At 39.6% G+C, this 23,344-nt stretch overlaps 2 protein-coding genes across 7 annotated transcripts in view; one reads left to right on the forward strand and one right to left on the reverse strand.

Annotated features, from left to right (window-relative positions):
* Positions 1-4,980: 4,980 nt before the first annotated feature.
* brd7 (bromodomain containing 7) lies at positions 4,981-20,449 on the forward strand. 5 transcript variants are annotated; one of them, XM_080299968.1, is made up of 18 exons: positions 4,981-5,148; positions 5,533-5,726; positions 5,840-5,933; positions 6,021-6,078; positions 6,233-6,377; positions 6,856-6,966; positions 9,500-9,669; positions 10,395-10,509; positions 11,832-11,907; positions 12,547-12,654; positions 12,746-12,881; positions 13,778-13,889; positions 14,016-14,063; positions 14,736-14,817; positions 16,393-16,536; positions 20,038-20,178; positions 20,272-20,330; positions 20,361-20,449. In XM_080299968.1, exons 1-18 carry the CDS (start codon positions 5,100-5,102, stop codon positions 20,364-20,366), a joined length of 1,848 nt encoding a protein of 615 aa, XP_080156094.1. In that variant the 5' UTR covers positions 4,981-5,099; the 3' UTR covers positions 20,367-20,449. The 5 variants fall into 5 exon arrangements, with proteins under 5 accessions (XP_080156094.1, XP_080156097.1, XP_026029708.1 ...); XM_080299971.1 differs by having other exon boundaries at positions 20,277-20,330; XM_026173923.2 differs by having other exon boundaries at positions 20,272-20,449.
* Positions 20,450-20,459: 10 nt separating this feature from the next.
* The window catches only part of adcy7 (adenylate cyclase 7), a 63,438-nt gene continuing 60,553 nt past the window's right edge, over positions 20,460-23,344 (reverse strand). For both annotated transcript variants that reach the window (XM_026173910.2, XM_026173890.2), the window contains 2 exons: positions 22,193-22,317; positions 20,460-21,766 (listed from right to left, as the gene is read on the reverse strand). In XM_026173910.2, the coding sequence (XP_026029695.1) occupies positions 21,620-21,766; positions 22,193-22,317 (272 nt within the window). In that variant the 3' untranslated portion in view covers positions 20,460-21,619. The remainder of the gene's footprint in view (positions 21,767-22,192; positions 22,318-23,344) is intronic.

A 23,344-nucleotide genomic window follows, 5' to 3' on the forward strand; every position in this document is an offset into this window, starting at 1 on the left:
AAGCTATAACTTTAATATCCAAGATTGAAAACAGAGGTAGGAACAAAAAGTTGCAAAATCAGAGAAAATACACGAAAACACCAAGAGTGAAAATAAAGGGGAAGTTGTTTTTTAAATTATTTTTAAGAGATGGTTTTTAACTACAGGACTGTCACCGGGATGACATTTTACAGCCCAACTCAAACCAGATTGTCCCAACACCATAAAAAGGGGGGGGGGGGGGGGAGACTGTGGTGCTCTGGCTCAGGCAGTCCAAACAGCACATTTTATCTCCAAAGCTGGTTCAGTCAAACCATGTGCAAAACAGATAAACCGTTCAAAGCCTGCATTTGTATCCCTGTTTGTATTTTTGTTGTGTATATGTGCAGACCAAAACATGCCAGTTCCATCCCGTCTGCAGGGCGGGAAGCGGTTTCCCATGGTTCTGTTGGGAAGCAGCTTTCATGTGGAAATGGTCTCCGGGTCCCTTTAGCCCCTCTGTTGTGACAGAGGATAATGAATTTCACAACATCTGCCATTTGTTAACCCTGTTTGGTGTAACTGATCTCCTTTTAATCCATGGACTTCCAATGTGTGCGCAGCTCTGCAGCTGGACTCAAGCAGATGGATCCCACGGCCTCTCTGGGGCTGCAGAGTAGTACTGGACTAGCAAATCTGTAGAGAACACAGACATCTATCTTTGACTGCTGTACTCATTACATTGCATGGACAGTAAATGAAGAACATTTTGAAAGGAGGTTTGTTCTCATGTTGTAGCTATCTAAAATGTTCATTAGAAAGGCTCAAAAAGGCCAAAATGTATTTGATATTAGGGATTTTATAATCACTTTGTTCAAAGATACTATCCAGGATTGTGATACACAATAACATACACCGTACAACACACGTAAATGACTCCAAACTTTTTTTTCTGGAAAGAAAATGTGTATGTTCATGAGTGACTATAAAGCTGTACCAATCATTCCTGGTCTGTAAACAATCCAAAATGAAACTAAGCTCCTCAACTTTGTGGAACATTTTGGTGTCTTTCAGCTTATTATTTTGGTTTTAGGGCCTGAAACAATTTCCTCAATTTCCTAACAGCATTTACTATGTAGACAAATCCAATCTCCAACTCATATTTGCTGGAAGTGTAAACAGGCTAAAAATTTGTTTCTGCTGCCTTCAGAGGTTTAAGGGAGGATGAAAATCCATTGTTTTTTGGGGCCCACAAATGATCCTTTATTTGTTTGTTTAATTTTAGTCAAGGAGGAAAGAAAACACAATTACCCCTCAGAGAATTGTGGGCATATTGCTAGGAAACACTTTCCCTGACCGTTCTATTTCATAAGGAACTCAGTGGCTTTTCATCACAGGGAGGGTCTAAATCAAGTTCCAAGTGAATTACAGCTGTATGTGCATTTTCATTTGCACAAGTGACACCTAAGAAAACCACCAGTCTCTGAATTACTACACTAAATTTTCTGGTTATTTTAATTTTAAATATGGCCATGGATAACATGCAACTGATTTTTTCCCCAACACAATAACAGCGAATATGTAAAGAATGTAATATAGTAATTTGCTGGGGATGAGTTTGCTAAGATAGGAGACTCAAACGATAACAGAGTATAAATATCACGTCTTCATCTATGACCAGGAATGGCTCAAATAGTGGATTCTGTCAATCTTCATTCCTTTCGAGTTTTCCACTTCATCTTTTGCCCTTTTCATAAAACCTGGAATGTGCATCAAAGAATGTAGACTATCTTTCCGCCATGAATAAAACATCTGTCATTCATCAGACAGTACAATATGTCCCAATTTAACCGAGTATAACAGCTCCAAAACGGACAGGGAAGCTCCTGCAGCTACAGAGTCCTGCGAAGTCAACATTCAACCAAATATCATCTCTCTTTTCTTTACAGAGGTGTCTGCTTTTTTAACAAATTTTAAATTTAAGTTTTAAGAAAGACCTCAATATTAACCGCTGTGTTTTAGAGACACTTTACTTCACCCGTGTTGAAGATGGCAATATATTCTGCCAACTCATTACACAAACCATTCAGGGTAATTTGTGGAGGGTTCTGCTCCAGTTTACTACATTGCTGTAGGATAAGAAAAAATAAAAGTCTACTAAAGTCTGCATCCAGAGGCTGGAGAGCTGACAAGTGGCATAATTGCACAATTTCCAAGTAAACTACCATATTTATACTATTCATTTATTTTGTCTTTGTTTTGTATTTGATACTTTTATTTCTCTGCCACAGTTTGTTTATAAGCAGGCAAAGAATACGGTGAGTAAAATTCCTGCAGGTGATAGCACAAATATACTTTTTAATGTTTGTGACTTCAGAAATATTGTTTTTCTTTTTGTGATGTCTTGCACAACCCAAATAACTTTTTACATTTAGAAAAATATTATAGTTTATGGCTAAAAATGTCTCTGCATAAAACATCTCCCGAATTTCCTTGGCTTATCATGGTTAGCTGCATATAGAAGACATGTAGAGGACATGTGTCTGGGTCTTAAGACACTGATTTCAATCACTGAAATAATGTTATGGAAAAAAGTGCAATAAAAGTATACCCAGTGCATTAAAATTAATATATATGGATCATTTAACCACACCAGTATGCAACACTCTAGGTGTATTAAAGGGTTGCTGATGAATACAGTCAACAGTTGTCTGATGTCAGCTCTAAAAACTAATCTTGATGTAATCCGAGTGTTACACCCCGGCCTAGGCAACCGGGGTGCAACGTAGAAAAACAAAGATAAGGAAAATAAAACCACGAAGGCCCTCCACCAAAATCCCAAAACGAAGGTGTCTCAAACGAAAATATTAACAAACCCATTCACAACTATTTACAACAGACTATTTATTTACAACAAACACACCAAACTATTTACAACACGGGGGAGATCGCGACCATGACATACTGAAACACAAGGCTTAAATACATAGAAGGAGCAATCAGGGAATGGACCACAGGAGGGAAACACAGCTGGGGCAAATTAGAACTGACGAGACAGGGAAAACGTAAACTGAACACACTAAAATAACACAGACCTTCAAAGTAAAGCAGGAAACACATGACAGTCACGCAAAAACAAAACACTGACAACACCGAAACGTAACATTTCCCCCCACCCAAAAATCAAACATGTAACCCCAAGTGAAATGTTTGATCAAAAGCGGATGAAGGCTGGTGGAGGCTGGAGCGGTCCCACGGACCCTCCAGCGAAGACGGATGAAGTCTGGAGCGGTCCCACGGACCCTCCAGCGAAGGCAGACGAAGGCTGGAGCGGTGCCTCGGACCCTCCAGCGAAGGCAAACGAAGACTGAAGCGGTGCCTCGGACCCTCCAGCAAAGGCAGACGAAGGCTGGAGCGGTGCCTCGGACCCCCCAGCGAAGGCGGACGAAGGCTGAAGCGGTCCCTCCAACGGACCCTCCAGCGAAGACGGACGAAGGCTGATGAAGGCTGGAGCGGTCCCACTGACCCTCCAGCAGACGACGAAGGCTGGAGCGGTCCCTCGGACCCTCCAGCGAAGACAAACGAAGGCTGACGAAGGCTGGAGCGGTCCCACTGACCCTCCAGCAGACGAAGGCCGGAGCGGTCCCTCGGACTCTCCAGCGAAGGCAGATGAAGGCTGGAGCGGTCCCACGGACCCTCCAGCGAAGGCGGATGAAGTGTGGAGCGGTCCCACGGACCCTCCAGCGAAGACGGATGAAGTCTGGAGCGGTCCCACGGACCCTCCAGCAAAGACAAACGAAGGCTGGAGCGGTCCCTCGGATCCTCCAGCGAAGACAAACGAAGGCTGGAGCGGTCCCTCGGACCCTCCAGCGAAGGCGGATGAAGGCTGGACCGGCCCTCGGACCCTCCAGCGAAGACAGACGGCTGAAGCGGTCCCTCCCTCGGACCCTCCAGCGACGGCGGACGGCTGAAGCGGTCCCCGGGCCCTCCAGCGATTGGACGAGCCCCCATATGTTACACCCCGGCCTAGGCAACCGGGGTGCAACGTAGAAAAACAAAGATAAGGAAAATAAAACCACGAAGGCCCTCCACCAAAATCCCAAAACGAAGGTGTCTCAAACGAAAATATTAACAAACCCATTCACAACTATTTACAACAGACTATTTATTTACAACAAACACACCAAACTATTTACAACACGGGGGAGATCGCGACCATGACATACTGAAACACAAGGCTTAAATACATAGAAGGAGCAATCAGGGAATGGACCACAGGAGGGAAACACAGCTGGGGCAAATTAGAACTGACGAGACAGGGAAAACGTAAACTGAACACACTAAAATAACACAGACTTTCAAAGTAAAGCAGGAAACACATGACAGTCACGCAAAAACAAAACACTGACAACACCGAAACGTAACACGAGTAAAACTGAAAACCTTTGTTTTAAATTTAGCATTGAGTTTGACCAACTTTGGTTGTAGGAAAGAAAAGCTCAGCATGTTTACTGTGTGACATTTATAGTGGACTAAAAAAAAAGGAAAAAACAAGCTGTTACTTCAGGTTTTTTCTAATATTGCACCACTTGCAAATTTCCTGGCTTCATAAAGGTGCAATACTACATTTTTTCTTTTCATCATGAACTTTCCCTTGTTGTATGTGTTTATACTCACAGTACTGGAGTTGGACATATCTTCTAAGCATCTCGATTTTTTATTTTATTTTATTTTTTACTTATCCATATATTAAAGGAAAATGAACATTCTGTATATGATTCAGGCGTGCTGAATTATCAATACATAACGAGTGTGGTTAACATGTGCTCCCTGTATTTGTATGTGGCTTAAGATTGATTGAATGATTTCTCCAGGTGAACGATTATTATCATATGTTATTTTAAAGGGGGGTCATGGCAAATGGCAGTTATGCAGGCCTGGGTCCGTGATTGAAGTTTATTTCAAAGGTTATGTCGCCTCCTTCCGGCTGGAAGGGCGGCCGTACCCATAGACATGGGTATTACCACCGCCGCACCGACAGGTGACGCTGCAAGTGTATCTACCTCTGGTGAAATTTTACTTCAGCTACCACAGTGCTCAGCCACAGCAGTTGGCCGCCGGTGCAGACCAAAATATAGACAATGGGCAAGAAGCACAAAAAGCATAAGTCCGAGAAGCATGGATATGAAGGTATTTCATCCCATACAGTTTAACTGCTTATCAGAATAAACCGTTTTTACATTTTAAACTAACTCGTAGACCCTGTGTTTTTGTATTGTAGCACTGTTAGCACGACAATAGAGCTAGTTGGTAAACTAGCTTATTGCTAAACTACCTTCCCGACTTAGTTATATGGATATCTACACGTTTCCATCATTTTTTAAAATGAAAAATAATAATATTGAGGTGGTGATGTGTGAATACAATACATTGTTCGCTAGACGTGCAGCGTAAGTTAAATGACTTCGAGTTAGTTGTTAGCGGCTATTGTTTCTAGCTTTCCTAAGCTGCCGTATGTTCTCACTGTAGTCACACACCATTATTTTGATTATTAATCGATATTTGTTTGTACAGAATATGGAGACAGACCACTGAAGCTGGTGCTGAAAGTGTCCGGAAATGAAGTGACGGCAGGAAGCTCGAGCCTTGACACTTTTTATGACGAACAGCCGGCTGACTTTGACAAACCCAAAGACAAGAAAAAGAAGAAGAAAAAGGATAAAGAGAAAAGCTTTGGGTCACCAGAGGAGGAAAAGGGGAAGAAGAAGGTAAACATCATATCTGTTGGTATAGATAATTTAGCATATAATGTTAAATATTTTAAAAGGGTAGTGTGTGTGTGAATTTAATGTATGCTTGTTTGTTTGTTTGTTTATTTTAGGTAACTAAAAAGAAGAAAGGGCAGGAGGCAGATGGAGATGATGACCGGGAGCAGAGCAGGACTCCTATACGTTCAGAGATTGATAAACAGGAAGGTAATGTTAAATATTTCCCAAATTAATACTAACACTTATTCTGAAGGTTGTTGAAAGAATCTTAAGTTATTTTGCTCCTTTCCACAGAAAAAGAACAGACTCCTCTGCAGGAAGCTTTGAATCAGCTCATCAGGCAGCTCCAAAGGTGCAGCAGCATTTATCACCTATTGATCAGGGATAATTGTGCATTTACATTTTTATTTGACATTTAGTAATATCTATAAATAATGAGGTGAGCAACTCACCGCATTAGGTAATGATATTTCTGCAACTAAAAACTGTTTTTGTCTCCTCTGCAGGAAAGACCCGAACGCATTCTTTTCATTTCCAGTGACAGACCTCATTGCTCCTGGTTACTCTGCAGTCATCAAGCGTCCCATGGACTTCAGTACAATGAAGGACAAAGTAAAGAAAGAGTGCTACCAGTCACTGGATGAACTCAAGGTACATGTCTGTGTACTATTGCATTCGGTTAGAAGAAATAAATAAAACCGTTCTTTCAAGTTTAAAGACACAGCTCTTGTAATTGCTGATACTCTAGCTTACTGTAGGACACACTGACGTGGTGCTTATGGAGGACTCCCAGGTCCTTTACATCCACTAATGATACTTGTTTTGGGTGAAAAAATTAGTATTTTTTCCCTTCTTAATGTATGTTCTGATACTTGATGTTTTTTGCCTGTCTTTGATGACAAGTAGCTTCAGTGCAATTTACAGATTATACTTCTTTGTTTGATCAAACTGCTAAAACTTTGTCAATGATGTCTTCACCTTATTCAAAAAAAATTTAAATCATGTTAAAAATGTTAAGTATATTTGTTTTCCCTAAAGGCCACATTTGAACACATTTTTAGTGTGTTTTAACTAACAGAAGCTGTTGTATTTGTCATGCTTTAAAATGTTACGCATGTCATTGATGCAGGTTGATTTCAGGATTATGTGTGAAAATGCCATGATTTACAACAAACCTGAGACAATCTACCACAAAGCAGCACGGAAACTGTTACATTCAGGAATGAAGATCTTGAGCCAGGTATCGTGACCTTGGACCGTCATTTTCTTTGACCTCTTTTACTTGGGGGTAATTTGGGTTCATCAAGTTTTTAAAAAATTAAAAATTAAGGAGCTTTATTTTAAAACAGTGTACATGATAACAGAAAACTTCTGTTTGAAAGCCCCCAAAAATATATTATTTCAAATTATTTCAAATAATTTTTTGTGCATCTAAATTTTTATAAAGCCTAATGTATGACAAACTTTGCAGTAATTTTAAAGTTGTAAAGACGATTTGTGTCTACATTAGCTGTTGTACTTTCTTTGTAGACATCTGTCAGCAATAAAACCTGCACACAAACATACTGCATTCATATGCACCAATTTTTCTTTTATAATTATATAACCATAACATTATTTGAATGGCACTTTTTAAAACACATAGTTCCATAGTAATAGTACAGACAGAAAATGAAACATACAGTCTTACACTCGTTCTTACATACGATGGGTAAACATTTTAAGAAAAGTTAACATATAAAAATTTGCTGTCATCAGTCTTTTAAAACAAGGAAGCTTGTATCAAAGTTAGTGAGCTGCAACCTCAAAAGCTTGGTCGTCTCTGGATTTAAAATAGAAGAGTGTGGAATAGTTCACAGTAGGGCTGCTCGATTATGGCAAAAATGATAATCACGATTATTTTCACTGAAATTGAGATCTCGATTATTTGACGATATTTATTTAACCCTTTAAGACCTACTATAGAACCAAGTCCACCAGAGCTTATATTATTTTTTTACATGCTGTAGTGCCATTTGTGGGAGCATTTCAAGTTGCTATACATCAATACAACTGTTATAGCCCATATTTTAATAATATGTATGCATTAAGTCCATAGTAATTACATAAATTGCAAAAAAGTGCAATAAACTACAAAAAAAATTGAAAATCGCTTTTGTTTTGTTTACATATATTTCTACTTGGAGAAATTTAAGAGGTTTATCCCTCAAAACTTTAAATACAATAAAGTTGCAAAAAATAGTTTCCCACCACAGGAAATTTATTTTGAGTGTTTTCATAGTTTTATTTTGGAGATACAGCAATTTTTATATACTGCAGGAAAAACAAAAAACAATCCTATGATGCAAATTTGCAAAGAAAACAGCATGTGCATCATTTCACTGTGGGAAGTGTTACGAACAGCTGATAGGAACGGCAAAGCGTGTTTCTGGAATATTATGTTTTTGTTCCTGCAAGCGCTTTTTATGCAGTTTTTGCAAAGCTATATATGGAACGAAACCGTGACCGAGGACAAGCTGATGGCATAAGATGTAAGTACAACTCCTCCGGTTTCATATGCAAAACAAATTATTGCGCTAGCTTACACGGTTCAGGTTCTACAGGGATTTAAAAATAGTTACGCAAAACGGAGCTTGCTGCTCTGACGGCTTTAAAGGGTTAACAATGACTTTAAAAAAATAATATAAAATAGTGTGCAACACCACTGAAGTTTTTTTTTTAAACTCTCTTTTCAACCAACGGCAGTCACTCTCCAAATAACTTCTGCTTAGCTTTCCGAGCTTCCCTCGGGTCCTCTTAATCAGCGGTCTCCAACCTTTTTTGCGCCACGGACCGGTTTATGCCCGACATTATTTTCACGGACCGGCCTTTAAGGTGTCGCGGATAAATGAGGGAGGGGCTAATAATCGGCTCAGTCATTTTTAATGATCGTTGAAAGCCCAGATCGTAATCGTGATTAAAATTCGATTAATTGAGCAGCCCTAGTTCACAGACTGTAATCAGATGACTGGAGAGGCCAGTTGTTGGAATGTGGTGTCACTAGCACTGTTATATAGACAGGAGCCTGGCCATGTAGGGCTTTATGTGTTATTAATAACATTTTAAAATTAACTAAAATGTTTTGTTTTTGTGAGCAGCAGAGCTGCTGCATTCTGAACAATTTGAAAACAGGCTCATAGTAATCTAAAGATTGTGGCTCAAGAGTTGGCAGTTCATCTTGTAATCGGAAGGTTGCCAGTTCGAGCCCCGGCTCAGACAGTCTGGGTCGTTGTGTCCTTGGGCAAGACACTTCACCACTACTGGTGGTGGTGGTCAGAGGGCCCGGTGTCGCCAGTGTCCGGCAGCCTCGCCTCTGTCAGTGTACCCCAGGGCAGCTGTGGCTACAATGTAGCTTGCCATCACCAGTGTGTGAATGGGTGAATGAATGTAGTGTAAAGCGCTTTGGGATCCTTAGGGACTAAGTGAAGCACTATACAAATACAGGCCATTTACATAAAAAGTGAGTTACAATAATTAAGACAGGAGAAAAGTGAATTATGTACTAAAAGTTCCAAAATAGCACTCAAATAAGGACCCAGGTGTTCTCTACTGATAAATAGCCTGCTGTAAAATAATCTGTAAGTCAGGCTGCTGTAACCTTGCTTTAGGAACAAAGCAACAGTTGGGGGCAGCAGATGCTCACAAACTCAGCACCACAGTTTTCTTCTCCTTGGTTATTTTTTTTCTCTTTCTTAAACCCAAGTAAAAAGCATGTTTTTCACCTTCCCTAATAGGAAAGGCTGGACAGCCTGAAGCAAAGCATAGATTTTATGGCTGGTCTTGACCCTTCTGCCAAACAACCTTTGAAATCTGAGGAACAAACGAGCACCTTTCTGGACCAGAACAAGGAGGGACCTGCGACTACAGACAGCAGCGAGAGGTCACAGACACCCAGCACTCCCAGGTCCTTTCACATGTTGACTTTGCACACGTGTCCTTAAGCCTTGATGCCACATTTAAGTGTAGCTTGGAGAGCCCAGACTGCAAGAGGGATTTTAATAATACTCCTGACCATACTGTCAATATTTTAACCCCTTAAAATTACAGTTGGCCTGACACAATTACATATTTGTAAAATTAAAAGAGTAGAAGGTTTCACATTTGTATCAGCAGAACTGAGAAATATGAAGAGATGCAGCATATGAGTGGAAACAGTTTCCCATAAGTGCACCGTGTTGATTCCTGTGAGCTTGTTTTCCACTGTGGAGCTGGAGGCTGAGAATGTGGGGAATGCCTGATGACATGCTGGGGCTTGTTTTCTCTTGGCTATCATCTTTTACAGCTGTGTTTTAACTTGGTGATGTAACAGAACCCGTATGCTGACATTATGCATTTTATTATGACTCGCTATAAGAGGACGAGCCCCAGAAAGCCACGTAGTAGGCTGTTTTTCATTCAGTTACCTTTTATCTCGTAAAATATGCTGTCTCAAAATCTGTTCGTTGACGTCAGCAAACGCTTACAGGTAAATTATCTGAGGAATGAACACAGATTGTGGGCATACAATGAACAGAAAAACTCCTGCAAATTTCCTCTGCTGTGTGTATACTTTTTGTTGTTGCCACAAAGTACATTCACGGTCACAGTGTCTCATCATCTGGCATCTTTCAATTTGTTTTTCATTTGCAGACAGGACAAAGACTCTAAGGACGAAGCAGCAAAAGCAGAGAAAGAGCTTCAGGAAATACGCAAGGTCATTGAGAAGTCTGGAGGAAAGCTGTCAAACAGAGTGCTGCAGTCTGATGTGAGAAAACAGGGTTAAACACAAGAACACGCTTTCAAACTGATATATCTGATCTTTTAGATCATAATGTTTCAGATGGCATTGTGGTATTACAGGTCCCATTCTCTTAAGAATGTTCTAAATAACTTTGTGGAATGACTTGCTCATAAATCTTAAGCAGTTTTTACTGATTTAGACAAAATTTCCAACACTAAATACATTATCACACAGTATAATGCAGTATTTTGCACCATGGTTATCTTATGAATCAAAATAGTAACCATGGAAAGGAGAAGTTAAACTCATGTATAGCGGAAATGTAATTTCTTAAGCATAAATCCCAATTGTTTACACTTAAGAGCGGATGCAATTTAACTCGCTTTAGAGTACGTAGCCAGCAAGAGCTTGTTGAAAGTTGAAAGCAGTAATTGAATGAAATGATCTGAAGGGTAGATGAAAAAAAAGACATGAGAAGAAGCAGGATTAAGAAAAGTCATTGCAGATTAGATAAGGAAAATCTAATATGAGACATATATTAATCCTTTCAGATTTCCATTACATATAAATTGTAAATATTTACTTATGTTTTCTTTTTTTCTTCTCAGTGAGGGGAAAAAAGTAAGACAAAGCGAACCAACTAACCCCGGCAGATCCTCGTTTAACCCCATAGGGCCAGATTTACTAATATGTTGCACCAGAAAAAAAAGTTCTCTCAATATTTACAAATGGACAAAATTGTAAGAGTTGTTAACCTTTTGAACTTTAGCGCTATTTGGCGATTGCACTCACGCGCTATTTTGCCCCATTTAGGAATTTTGGCCCATAAAGTTGAATCAAGATATACTGATGTTTCCTTTTATTAATAAACAGATCATAGTGGAAGAATAGTTTGTTTTTTTACTTCACATTTTTGTAATTTCTTTAGAATTACAGAACAGCTGCTTAAGGTTGAAAAGACTTGAGTTACATGTTCTGGACACTGTGTTTTTAGTTTTGTGATGTAATCAGTGCTCACTGTTATTATTTTTACAGGCTGTGTGTGCAGTCTGTGACCACAGAGATTTAGAGCATGAATAAAAATGCTTTGCCGCTTTTGTTTTGCCAAAAGAGCTTTGGCGCTCTACTTTAAAAATTAGGCTTTGTGTTTAAAAACCAGTAAGGGCCCCAGTTTAAAATATATCCACACCTTCTTTTTTGTTTTAGACTCTGGAGACGATGTTGTAGAGTCAGTGCTGGTTATTTATCTGATGTCCATTGTGTCTTATCTAATTAACTACAATCCAATAATGTAATATTTTCTCATTATTTTTATTCCTCTTTCACTATCACTGTTTGTTTTGTAGTTGGAGTTTGCAAGGCGGAAGTCAGATGGCTCCACCACTCTGGCTATCCTCAACCCAGCAGATCCCTCAGCAGGAGGTGAGACCATTTTGGAACTATAAAAGAGCTCAATTAGACCAATTATTACAATTTGCCACAGCGGTGGATGTTCATATTGAATATGGCTTTAATGTAAAAAGATCAGCACATATACCATTAATCCCTTTAGGCCAAAAGTGCAGGCTTGAATTTTGAGTCAAAGGGGTTTATGTAGGACAACCAATCAGAAGGAAACAGCTTAAAGAAAGAGGAGCTAAAACAGTCTGTTTTCAGTTGGAGTTATACTTCTGTGTTAAATCTACATCACAGAGACATTATAAGCGCAAAATGTTCTGAAACGCTAGAAATGTAACTACACGACTCCATCACTGCAGCCCACACAGTTATAAATGAAAACACCATCAGCTTCTGTTGTAAGCTCTGGCCGTGGATGAACTGAAAGGCTGCACCACTCTTGAAGTCCAAAAATACAAATATAGAAGCATAATATATCCACTTTACACAACAACATCTTATACACAAAAAAGCGAAATATAAGTTTCCTTTGGCTTCTTTGATTTTAATTTCTGTAAACTATGACTGGGAAATTTTAATGGTTGATTAGTATTTCCAGACCTATAAAAGAAATGATGATGCAGCCAGAGACTTGAGGGGAAAAAACTGTGTTTGCTGTTGCAGATGTGGGTTATTGTCCTGTGAAACTCGGCATGATGTCCAACCGGCTGCAGAGCGGTGTGAACACCTTGCAGGGTTTCAGGGAGGACAAGAGGAACAGGATCACCCCAGGTACGGCTCTACCTTTATGTTTCTCCATATTGTTGATATCAGAGTCTCAAAGGAAAGACAATAAATTATCTGTGTGCGGCACTTTCCACAGTGTCCTACATGAACTATGGGCCATTCACCTCCTACGCGCCAACCTACGACTCCAGCTTCGCCAACATCAGCAAGGAAGATTCTGACCTTATCTACTCTCTCTATGGAGACGAGTCCAGCCTGCAGGGCTCAGACAGGTATGAACAGCGTGTCTGTATAAGGACCCGAGCTCTGTGTCTTTTAAGCAGCGAGGCATTCCTCACTGATTACTTTCCAGATGTTCCTCTTTTTCCACTGGATTTTCTGTATCAGGAGGAGGTAAACTGTAAGCGGAGCCTCACCCTGACTCAAACCCTTCATCTCTTCGTAAACTTCAGTTTCATCTTGTTTCTGTTTTATTCTCTCATGATGTTCATGCTCATAACAGGTTGGTACATCTTGTGGAACTCCAAAGTGTTCAGAATGAAAAAGATCTAGGGAATATAAAAGCCATAAAAAGGTTTGAGTAGGTGAAGCTACATGGGCTCGTTCTATGATGACGGCTGCAGCCAGTGGGGACCATTAGTTATCCATGACAGAATTTTAATTTCAATTTTATTTTTCTACATAATTTTTAGGATAATTTTAAGGAAATACATATATATATATATATGGTTGATCCTTAAATCATTCAACTGAAAAGTTCAGTAAATGCAAGGTGATTTTAAAAAAAAAAGAGGGGGGGGGGGGGGTAAGCAATCAATTTTTCCAAGGGGCTATGGGAAACTGGGACTACTACATATTACTATATGTATTTAGCTTATTGTTACCACATGCTCGTCTCTTGTGTCTGTTTTTTCCTCTAAACGGAAAAGCACAGTATGATTTTTGTTTACAAATTAATGAAAATCTTTAATTACCATTAGTAGCACGTCCTTATTTGACTGGTTGTGTAGGCGGTGCAGTTATTTTTCCACCAATTTGCAGGAGTGTCAATATCAACTACTTGTCATTATTCTCAGTCAACAAAATGATTCAGACTTTTACACCGCTGCTGCATAGGAAATAACTAGTAAATAACTAGTAAAGTGTCATTTGGTTGGTTGTTTGGCAGCTTGTCAGAGTTCTTGGCCAAATCAGAAGAGTATGTGTACAAACTGGCAGACAACCTCCTGGATGCAGTGACAAACGGAGAGCATTCAAGAATCTTGAAGGACACCGAGCAAGTAAGCTTTTCTCTGACGTCATTTGTTGTTTTTTGTTTCAGGACAGGAAAGTCTTCCAGTTGACTAAATAAATGTTTTTGTTTTGCTTTGGGGGGGGGGGTGTTTTTGTCATTTTTTTTCCTCCAGCAAGTAGAGCAGCTGTCAAATATACAAGAGGACAAGGATACCGTGGAGGTGAGAGAATCTGGAGCTGAAACCCTGATCAAAAAATGTGCAGCATGTAATAGAAATGTGCGTGAGGTGAGTCGAGTGACGAGTGCCAGCATTCGCTATGTAATACAAAACCGGAGCCACTCATCCTCATCAGCACTGCTTTTGAAGCTGCTGCTGTTCAGTGCAAAGCATATCACGTGCTCCTCCATTATACCCCATGGATTTAATTTGTGTTCTAGATGGCCTCAGCTGATGACTGCTGCATCCACCAGCTGTGTCAACATAGCAGGGGCCTGGTGTAAAGATGGAAAGAACATTTCCTTTTAAAACACAGCAGTACTACATGCTCAAGGCCTGCTGTTGGAGAATTTTGAGAGGACTGTTTTCCTCTACTGCCCACTGACTGTGAAGCTGAATCGCTCCTCAGAGCAGTAGAGGAAACCAGAGCAGGGGCCCACCGTCAGACAAACAGCGGCCCTTTGTGCTAGCTTCTTGCTGTTTTTGGCCGCCCTCCAGTTTACTCTCATCCCCTGCTCGGGTGTTGCAGCTTTTGATTAGGCCTGATTTTATTGTAGTGAAGAAGTAGCATGACAAAAGAAGCTTCAAAAGATTGTGATGTTCCCTTTTATGTCCAGTGTGGAATGCATTTTTCTAATCTAACTAACCATGTTGTTTCCCCTCTGTCTTTGGTAGGTAGCTGACCCCCAAACATGTGACAGACTGGATTTCCTGCGCTCTGCTGCAGGCCTGCAGATGACTGAGGAGCTTTCTGAGGGTAAAACGTCTGACTTTTTTTTTTCTGTATTTAAAGTGGCAGCTAATTACACTTTTAGGAATGATCAGAACATCTTTAAAATGTTTAATTTGGTTCCTTTAGAAAGCACTATAAACACATGTCATTAATACTTTTCATCTTTCCATGATGAAAACAAGCTAATCAAGATAAAATGCTTATTGTGCCGAATTCTGTTTCGCAATCATGCTCGTTTTGTCATTCAGGCACCTCCACGTTTTTTTTTCCACCCAAAAGCCCAAATTACATTGATGGACTCATTCAGTTCATCTTTTGTCACTGCCCGGTCCTCAGCCCTGGATCTGTGTTAATTACATGATCAAAAACTTGTGACCTTAGTAATTGTGATGAATTTTTTTGCCAAAATCAAGCACCTAATGTTCTACATCTACATACACATGTAGATCTACATCCACAGGAAACTTTCAGTCACTACAGCCCTGACCCTAACAATTCTTAAGTGGTTCAATTCATACCTGGGTTTTGGTTGTTGTTTTTTGGGGAGTTTTTTGTTGTTGTTGTTGTTTTTTAGGGAAATGGGCAGTAGGGAAAACAGCCCTTTTTTTTTTTTTTTTTTACCACAGGGAATGTCACTTAATCATAAACATGATCATCAAAATACTGAAATTTACCTGGAGAAAAAAAACATCTTTAAATATCACAGCACTCACCAGACTACCAGGATCTACCTGAGCATTAACATCCTACAATGGATATTGTGATAGAGCATGATGGAATTATGATACAAGTTTGCAGACCTTCAGTTCTCGTGTCATAATTCTTAATTCTTCCCAATTTTTTGCAGGATCTTTATCTTTAAGATTAAAAGTACCTTTGGATGAATGCTGTTGCTATTTAAATAAAACTGAGATGACAAAGCCAACATGGGAATGTATCTTTTCAATTATTCTGCATGAATGCACTGTTACTGTCCCCACTGGCTTCCCATCGTTCTTTGATGGTATGACAATCAAAAAGGGATTTATTTTCCTTCTTAGTGGTATTAATTTTTAACTCAGCAGAAATATTTTTAATGCCTTTTCTTGATGGCAGGAAATAAGAATTGTGGCACTACAGGCAGTTTAAGGACCTGCCTCATGCTGATGAGAAGAGAAATGAGAATCAGAAAACTACAAGTTCACATAGTATTGGGGATATGATGAAAAATCTGTCATGGTACTTTTTAAAATTCATGGCCATTATTTATTATAATATTTGTTCTCCCTATGTATATACATAAGTGTACCGTGGCTCATTGTTCTGTCAAGATAGTACATAATGTAAACATTTTAATGTCTAAAACTGTTTGAGCGACATATTAGCTGTCCATCGTCCTATTATGTTTCCTTTGAGATCTTTCTAGAGTTCTTCTGTCATCAGCTTTCGGCACCTTCGAGTATTAATGTAACACGAGAACCCAGGGGTCTGTGTCAGGGCTCAGAAACAGTGGCTATATTGTGTTAGAAAGAAATGATTTGCGGGGGGGGTTACCAGAAGGTAACTGGAGGAACTCAGAGGAAGTATTTACTTGCTGCGTGTTCTCCTTCCCTCACACAGAAGCCCTGAACATCCAGCAGAAATTGGACGAGACTACAAAGCTCCTGCGCAACTTGCAGGAAGTTCAGAGGGAACGTCTGAGTGCCAAGCAGCCACCAAACATGATCTGCTTGCTGGCCCCGACTGCCAAGGAGCTGGAGCTGGGTAAGAGCCTCATAGTGCATGGGCGTCTTTGTTCTTCCACTAAAGTCAGCTGTAGACCTCGAACAACACTTCATTTACCTCTGTAGCCTGCATCCTTCACAGGTGTGGTAGACATTGGCCTGATTCAGATCACTGGGACCCCCTTTCCAGAATATTTTTCTTTCAATCAATCAATCTTTATTTATAAAGCACTTTTCATACAGAAATGTAGCACAAAGTGCTTTACATGGTTAAAAGCAGCCCACCCCACCCTCCAACTCACTCCCCACACTCTCATTAACATAAACGATCATGGATACATACATACATACACACACATCCCCCCTCAGGGTCTGCGAGGGTTCATATGGTAAAAGCAAATGTGAGAGATAAGAAGGCCCAAGACCATTAAGACATTTAAAAACCAATAAAAGAACTTCAAAATCGATCCTGAAACACACGGGGAGCCAATGCAGCGTTTCTAAAACCGGTGTAATGTGGACCCGCCCTCTGGTCTTCGTCAGCACACGAGCTGCAGAGTTTTGTAAAAGTTGTAAAGGTGAAATATTATTTTTGGGGGGACCAGAGAGCAGGGCATTACAGTAATCAATGGACTGGTAATAAAAGCATGCGTCAACATCTCCGTGTTGGCCCGAGAGAGAATAGGGCAGACTCTGGTTATATTTTTTAGATGATAAAATCCAATTTTGGTTACATGTTTAATATGTGGGATAAAACCAAGCTCGGAGTCAAAAATAACACCCAGGTTTTTCACTTGTAGCGAAGGACACAGTGAAAATGCCTCTAATTTAGGCAAGAGTTTCTCTCTCTGAGGCTCAGGACCGATGATTAAAACTTCAGTCTTGTCCTGGTTAAGCTGTAAAACATTTTTTGCCATCCAAGATCTTATATCTAAATTACAGTTAAAAAGGGCATCCATTGGTCTGCTGTCTTTAAAAGAGTGAACCCAGCGGGGAAAAAACACATTTTGATGTAACCTGTGCCAAAATTTCTTTTTTAACCACTTAAACCCCACCCCCCGGTACCGGGGGCAAAAAGGAGGAGATCACGTTTAATCGATTATAACGCTGGTTGAGAAATATAAGTCCAGACATGTGTGGTATCCACAGAAACCTCAGAATCTCAGCCAAAATGTCATATAAACCATTTCTACAACCACCAAACGCACTGGTTAGCTTCCAGGGCTATCACTGACTCCACACACCAAGTTTCACCACGATCAGACCAAAATTCACTGAATGAGCCGCAAAAGAAGACCACAAAAACACACAGTGGCGCAAATGCGCTAAGACAGAAATTGGCTTACCGTCCCAATTTCCTCCGTTATTTTTCGCTGGTAGCCACGTGATTATCAGTAGTTACCATGCCTACCTAGCCACATCAGAGCCGTTTTCCGTCAACAACCTCCATTTTAGACCCACCTACAGACACGTGACTGGACAGATGCAACATGTAGTAAATTTGGGCCCACGTAGGTTTTGGCATTACAACGTCTAAATGGTTGAAGTGACGTGAACTTGGCATCGTTACAGTGAATCTATTGGCTCAAACGATTAAAAAGGTGTCAATCACGCAAATTGACCAAAAGAAACCAAAGTTACAGCCCCTCGGAGTTTAAAGGGCCAGAGGCCAATCAAACGCTCTATGCGCACTGCAGAAAAGGGCCATTACCATGTAAATGTGTGGTTAATTCTTCAAAAATATATTTTTAAAAAAAGCATTTTTAGGCCTTATTAATTTCTGCTCTTTAATACCTAAAAAATCAACTGGCATGGTGTACAATTGTGCCAAAATTGGACATTTTTGTACAACATCTGGATATTCATGTATTGACAGGGCTGTAATTTTTTCACCGTTTCATTTTAGAAACAAATCTTTGCACAGATGATGTTTATATGTTGGTTACTGAATTTCTGGAACCAAATGTGATCTGAGACATATTTTTAAAAGGGTTATAAGCTTAAAAAAAAAAAAAAAAAAAATAGGCGAGGATAAAATCTAGTTACTTTTTCTGTGTTCCAGTCTCAGTAACTTTGACACAGTAATATCTGCTTCAATATTTACACCTCTGATGAAATTTCCCAAGTGTTAGCTTTATTTTGATACCAAGATTGTAAGGACAGAGTTTGTAATTGCAGAGAAATAATCAATTAAATTTGGGCATTACATTTTTGAGCAGGAAGCTCAGAAACCCCCTTGGGGCTTAAGAGGCTAAGAGACACATTTTGTGGAAAAGAACTTTTATGCTGAATGGCAATACGTAGCTCTCTATTTCAGATGACTTTATAAAATTAAAAAGCGACCTCTAATTTCATAGGCTATATTTACAATTAATAGGGTTTTCAGATAAACTGTTGTCCTTGATCACCATTTAATACTTTTGTGTTTAAAATAACCTCTTTACTCGGTAAATTGTTACTTAGGATGGTGTGACTTCATGCAGTGCTGAACTGAATTGTTACATGCTGTAACAAGTATTTTTCTGATAACTTAAGAGATAGCCTTGTGGAATGCCAGCACAGGCACCAGCCAATCAAATTAAGCCGAGGGAGCTAGTTCCTTATTCAGTTCAGCATCAAAATGTAGGAGACTTTAAACAAGAAACGTCAATTACTGTAAGTACAGTCAGCCACACTAGGCTGATTGTCTTACAATAGGACAAGAATGAAATGAATTTCTTTTTGTTTAAATACAATTTCGCAAACCTGCCCATCAGTTTACTCACTGATTTAGGATGATTCATTGATTGCTTCCTTTCCATGGTAGAGCATTTAAACCATATATTTAAGCCACTTCCAGCTATCAACATGTATCAACATATCAGCTTGTTTTTCCTGAGGTCACTTCCTGTAAAGTCACATTTTGTAATGGATGTAACAGTTCTTATCAGTTTTCTTTCTTTCTCTCGCTCGCCGTTTGTACTGATAACTTAATAGTTAGTCATGTAGAATGCCAATACAGGCACCAGCCAATCAAATCATGTTAAGTGTAAAGGCAGGAAGCTATTTCTTTATTCAGTTCACCATTAAAATGTAGGATAATTTAATTAATATAATATAATAACAAGGTTAATAGCAGTTCCGTTATCTTGCCTCAAGTGTTGTCACCATGATAAACATGTCAGCAGCATGCTCCTGCCATCACATTTAACATTATTAGCAGTTTGTTGATACGTCTGTATCTGTGTATTCAACAGTTAATAAATGAAAATTTAAGTAAAGGAGAGATGTGAGAAACACCCTTCAAATATGAGTGTTGCCTGTTTTGCCCACCAGAGGACACTGTTTTTGCAGCTCCAAACACGTTGGCAACAAACAGCAGCTGATCCAAGTCAGAGTATCAATAGATATATAGATTAAAACAAACAAAAAATAACCAGATGTAGGCCTGGTAAATACAACCAGTCATACATCTGGTTTTTTTTTTGGTTTTTTTTAAATCTGCTTTTTCTTAATATCTTAATTTCCTGCTGTCTTCACGTTCATCCTCCTACCTTTACAGCTGAGAAGGTGACATCAAACTTGGCTGAGCTGACTAGTCAGGTGGCCCCATGTGATGTCAGCAGTATCTACGGCATCAGGAAGGCCATGGGCATTGCTGCCCCTCCAGACCCACCTGAGCTCTTCATAGACCTCACTACAGGTAAAAGGCAGTTTCTCTTAAGTTGTGTCAAATGCAGTATGTAACCTTACAAAAAACAGAAAATTGCAGACGAGAACTTTTCCACGTTTTCAGTGCAGGACACGGCTGAAGCCATGGAGACCAGTTGTCCAGATGTGGTTCCAGTTATCGCTGTGTAATGAAATTCCAAACACTCTCATTCAGTGTAATAACTTAAGTTTTGTACAAAAAGTGCTTTTTGTGTTACATTTGTATGCTTTTCGGCCAATAAACTTTTTTTAATAAAAACCAACAACCTTGGCTCTTGTGTAACGCTGCGTGACAAACTGCAGACTTAAAACATTTATTACATTCTGTAACTGTACAAAAGTCAATGTCACATTTGTTCACAGAAAGGCCAGTACATTATTATTATTGTTGTTAATATTATGTAACCACAATTACAGACAAAATGTTGGTCTCAGAAGATAAGGCCACAAGACAAGTTTCAGAGGCACAGAAAGTGATCCAGATCAGTTTAAGTGGTCTCTGAGCTGGGGCCAGAAAAAACATTCACAGCAGGCAGGTTGTTAGATCACACAGATCGGGGACATCGAAGAGAGCGTCACAGATACCCTTCATCGCAGCATATATGGAGACAGGCAGGCAAAGATGCTGAAAATGGATTTCTTATCTGAGCAGATTAAACACTTACACAGATGGCATACATAAAGAAAATGTATTTCCTCCTGAAATACAGTACGTACCTTAATATTAAATTATTGTTCCTAAGGCCAAACAGCACAGCTGGAATTCCTAAAAGGTCACATAAAGACCACAAAGTGATGGAAACCTAATCTTAATCTGCTTCAGGATTTGCAGTTTAGCCACAAAGTAAAGCTTCCTAGATTTACTTCTATAGATGGGAGCAAGAGAAGTTTCCCTGTCTTCTGCACAGCTGGTTTCTGACATTGAAACAGCTTAACACATTTATGTCTGGCTCATTACACAGTAACAGCAACAGTGTCCATCGCCTCTCAAAACGAAACCCATACAACTTTCAGATTCAAACAGAATCCACTGGAGATTTTTCCCCCTCTTATTTTTTGTTTTAAAAGACCAAAATGGACATCCAAAATCTCAACTGCATTTGGCTTTAGTACAATACACATTTTTTTTTCTATCACATAAAATTACAGACATGGAAAATAGTACAAAAGTGACCGATCACTTGTGTCAATGTGTTTGTGACTAGAAAAAGATGGTGATTGTACATACTGACCATCTCCTCAGTCATCTCCTGATCCAACCATGAGATGCTGGGTGTTGAATGCAATATCCACCACACAGCAAATAAGCAGTTCCTTTAAAAATCCTTAATTCAGTAACATCACAGGAACGCAGCTAGCAGGTGCGCATGTGTGACCAGCAGAAGTCTGTAAACTAGTTTGTCCCCAGTTCTTTTTGCAGCATTGACCTGGCCTCAGCTCAGACCCATACCTTGCTGCTTGCTCATATCGGTGCACACAAAGAAAGTTTTGAGCTCCCCTTTCCCCTTCACATTGATTAGTCCTCGACACTCGCATGAGTAGCCCAGGTCCTGCAACACGACAGACGTTTCCTCTGTTACCTGAAAGCAGGCAAAGCAAACGGAAAGGAAATTGGATTAGCCCAAATTCAATGAGAGACCTTCCTTGCAGCAAAATCGTTTTCCCGTGACTACATTAAACAATACGCATCTCAGGTGGCACTTTGTCTCTGCTAATGGCTTTGATTCCAAAGTAATTTACATATTTTATCAAGTTAAAGCATGAATAGCTTTTGATCTGCCAATAAATGTGATACAGAGCATAAAGTGCAATTGGAAGAGAAAGAAACAATGTAACGGTTTTCTCAGAGGTGGTTCTCGTGGCTGGTTAAGGACAGGAGGAGTTTATTTTTGCAGCAGTTGAGATAGGTAAGGAAAATAAAACCCAAGTCCAGTTCGAAATTGGATCTTTTGTAAATGTTGAGATATGCTGTGTGAGAAGTGACCATTTGACCTTAAAGAACATACCTGGATTTTTCCCAGCTCTCCAGTGCTCTCCATTCTGCTGGCTACATTGACTGTGTTGCCCCAGATGTCATACTGAGGTTTCCTTGCTCCGATTACTCCGGCTATCACTGGGCCATGATTAATTCCTGTGGAAGAAAAACAAGCCCCCAATATGTTAAAGTTTAATGCTGTATTTTATAATAAAGTCTGTAAAGTTCATGTGCAGTGTTTATAGAGGTAAAATGGAATGAAAATGTAAGGCTGCGGTGACAGAGGATCAGGGGTACTAGAAAAGGTGAAATATTAGGAAGAAATAAAAGAAACATTTTAATGCATTAATACAGTGCTGCTAGTTTGCAACCAGTTTATAATCAAGGCCATTAGACCACAAGAGAAATTTTCTGAGTGGCCCATAAATTTTTAAAAGAAAAGCTTTTGTGCAGCAGATGCTGAAGTACCTGACTAAAAGACACAGACAATACTGTAACTGCTCTTAAAGACATGGTGAGTCTAAAACAGAGTAGGATTTGCTTTGAAAACATGATAGAAATGTAAAAGTTCACAGTAATTATTAAGATGTTTCAGTGCAAAGACTTCACAACTGATCACGCTACTGAAATGAAACAAATTGAGAAATTCTGTGTATTTTAAACCAATATAAAACGGTACCTCTACTGTCTAACTCTGATAAATGCAAGACTATGGGCACCGGCAGAAACACAAGCTTCAAATCAGCATACGCAGGTATTCTGAATCAGATGGATTCAAAATATAATATGAACTGTTTGAAAAACACGCCTACTGGGTTTGAATTTTATTCAAGTGTTAACAATATTTCTGAAATGCCTGCACTTGTTATTCTGATCTTTCTGACCATCTCCTTCCTTTCATTTTTGTTCTGCTTACCCAATCCAGGGTCAGGGGGTGGCTGGAATCTACTCCAGTTTTCTTGCCATGTATTCTTTTCGTTTTTAATGGCAAAGATAATGAATGCACGTGAGGCATACACTCACATACAAAAGACTGAAGCAAAACAGTGAAGCTACGATTCTCGCTAAAATTTGGTAGAAAGACTGGAAAAACGTTCTGTGGCCTGATGAGTCTTGATTCCTGCTGCAACGATCAGATGGGTCAGAATTTGGTGTAAACAGCATAACAGCAGGGATCCGTCCT

Source organism: Astatotilapia calliptera, chromosome 1, assembly GCF_964374335.1.
Source record: "Astatotilapia calliptera chromosome 1, fAstCal68.1, whole genome shotgun sequence".
Taxonomy (NCBI): Eukaryota; Metazoa; Chordata; class Actinopteri; order Cichliformes; family Cichlidae; genus Astatotilapia; species Astatotilapia calliptera.

Bases quoted from the DNA above. Each gene is read 5' to 3' on its own strand.
- brd7 (XM_026173923.2), top strand. From the start codon at position 5,100: ATGGGCAAGAAGCACAAAAAGCATAAGTCCGAGAAGCATGGATATGAA. The intron at 5,727-5,839 runs GTAAACATCATA...TGTTTATTTTAG, and splicing joins AGGAAAAGGGGAAGAAGAAG to GTAACTAAAAAGAAGAAAGG. The intron at 6,079-6,232 runs GTGCAGCAGCAT...TCTCCTCTGCAG, and splicing joins CTCATCAGGCAGCTCCAAAG to GAAAGACCCGAACGCATTCT.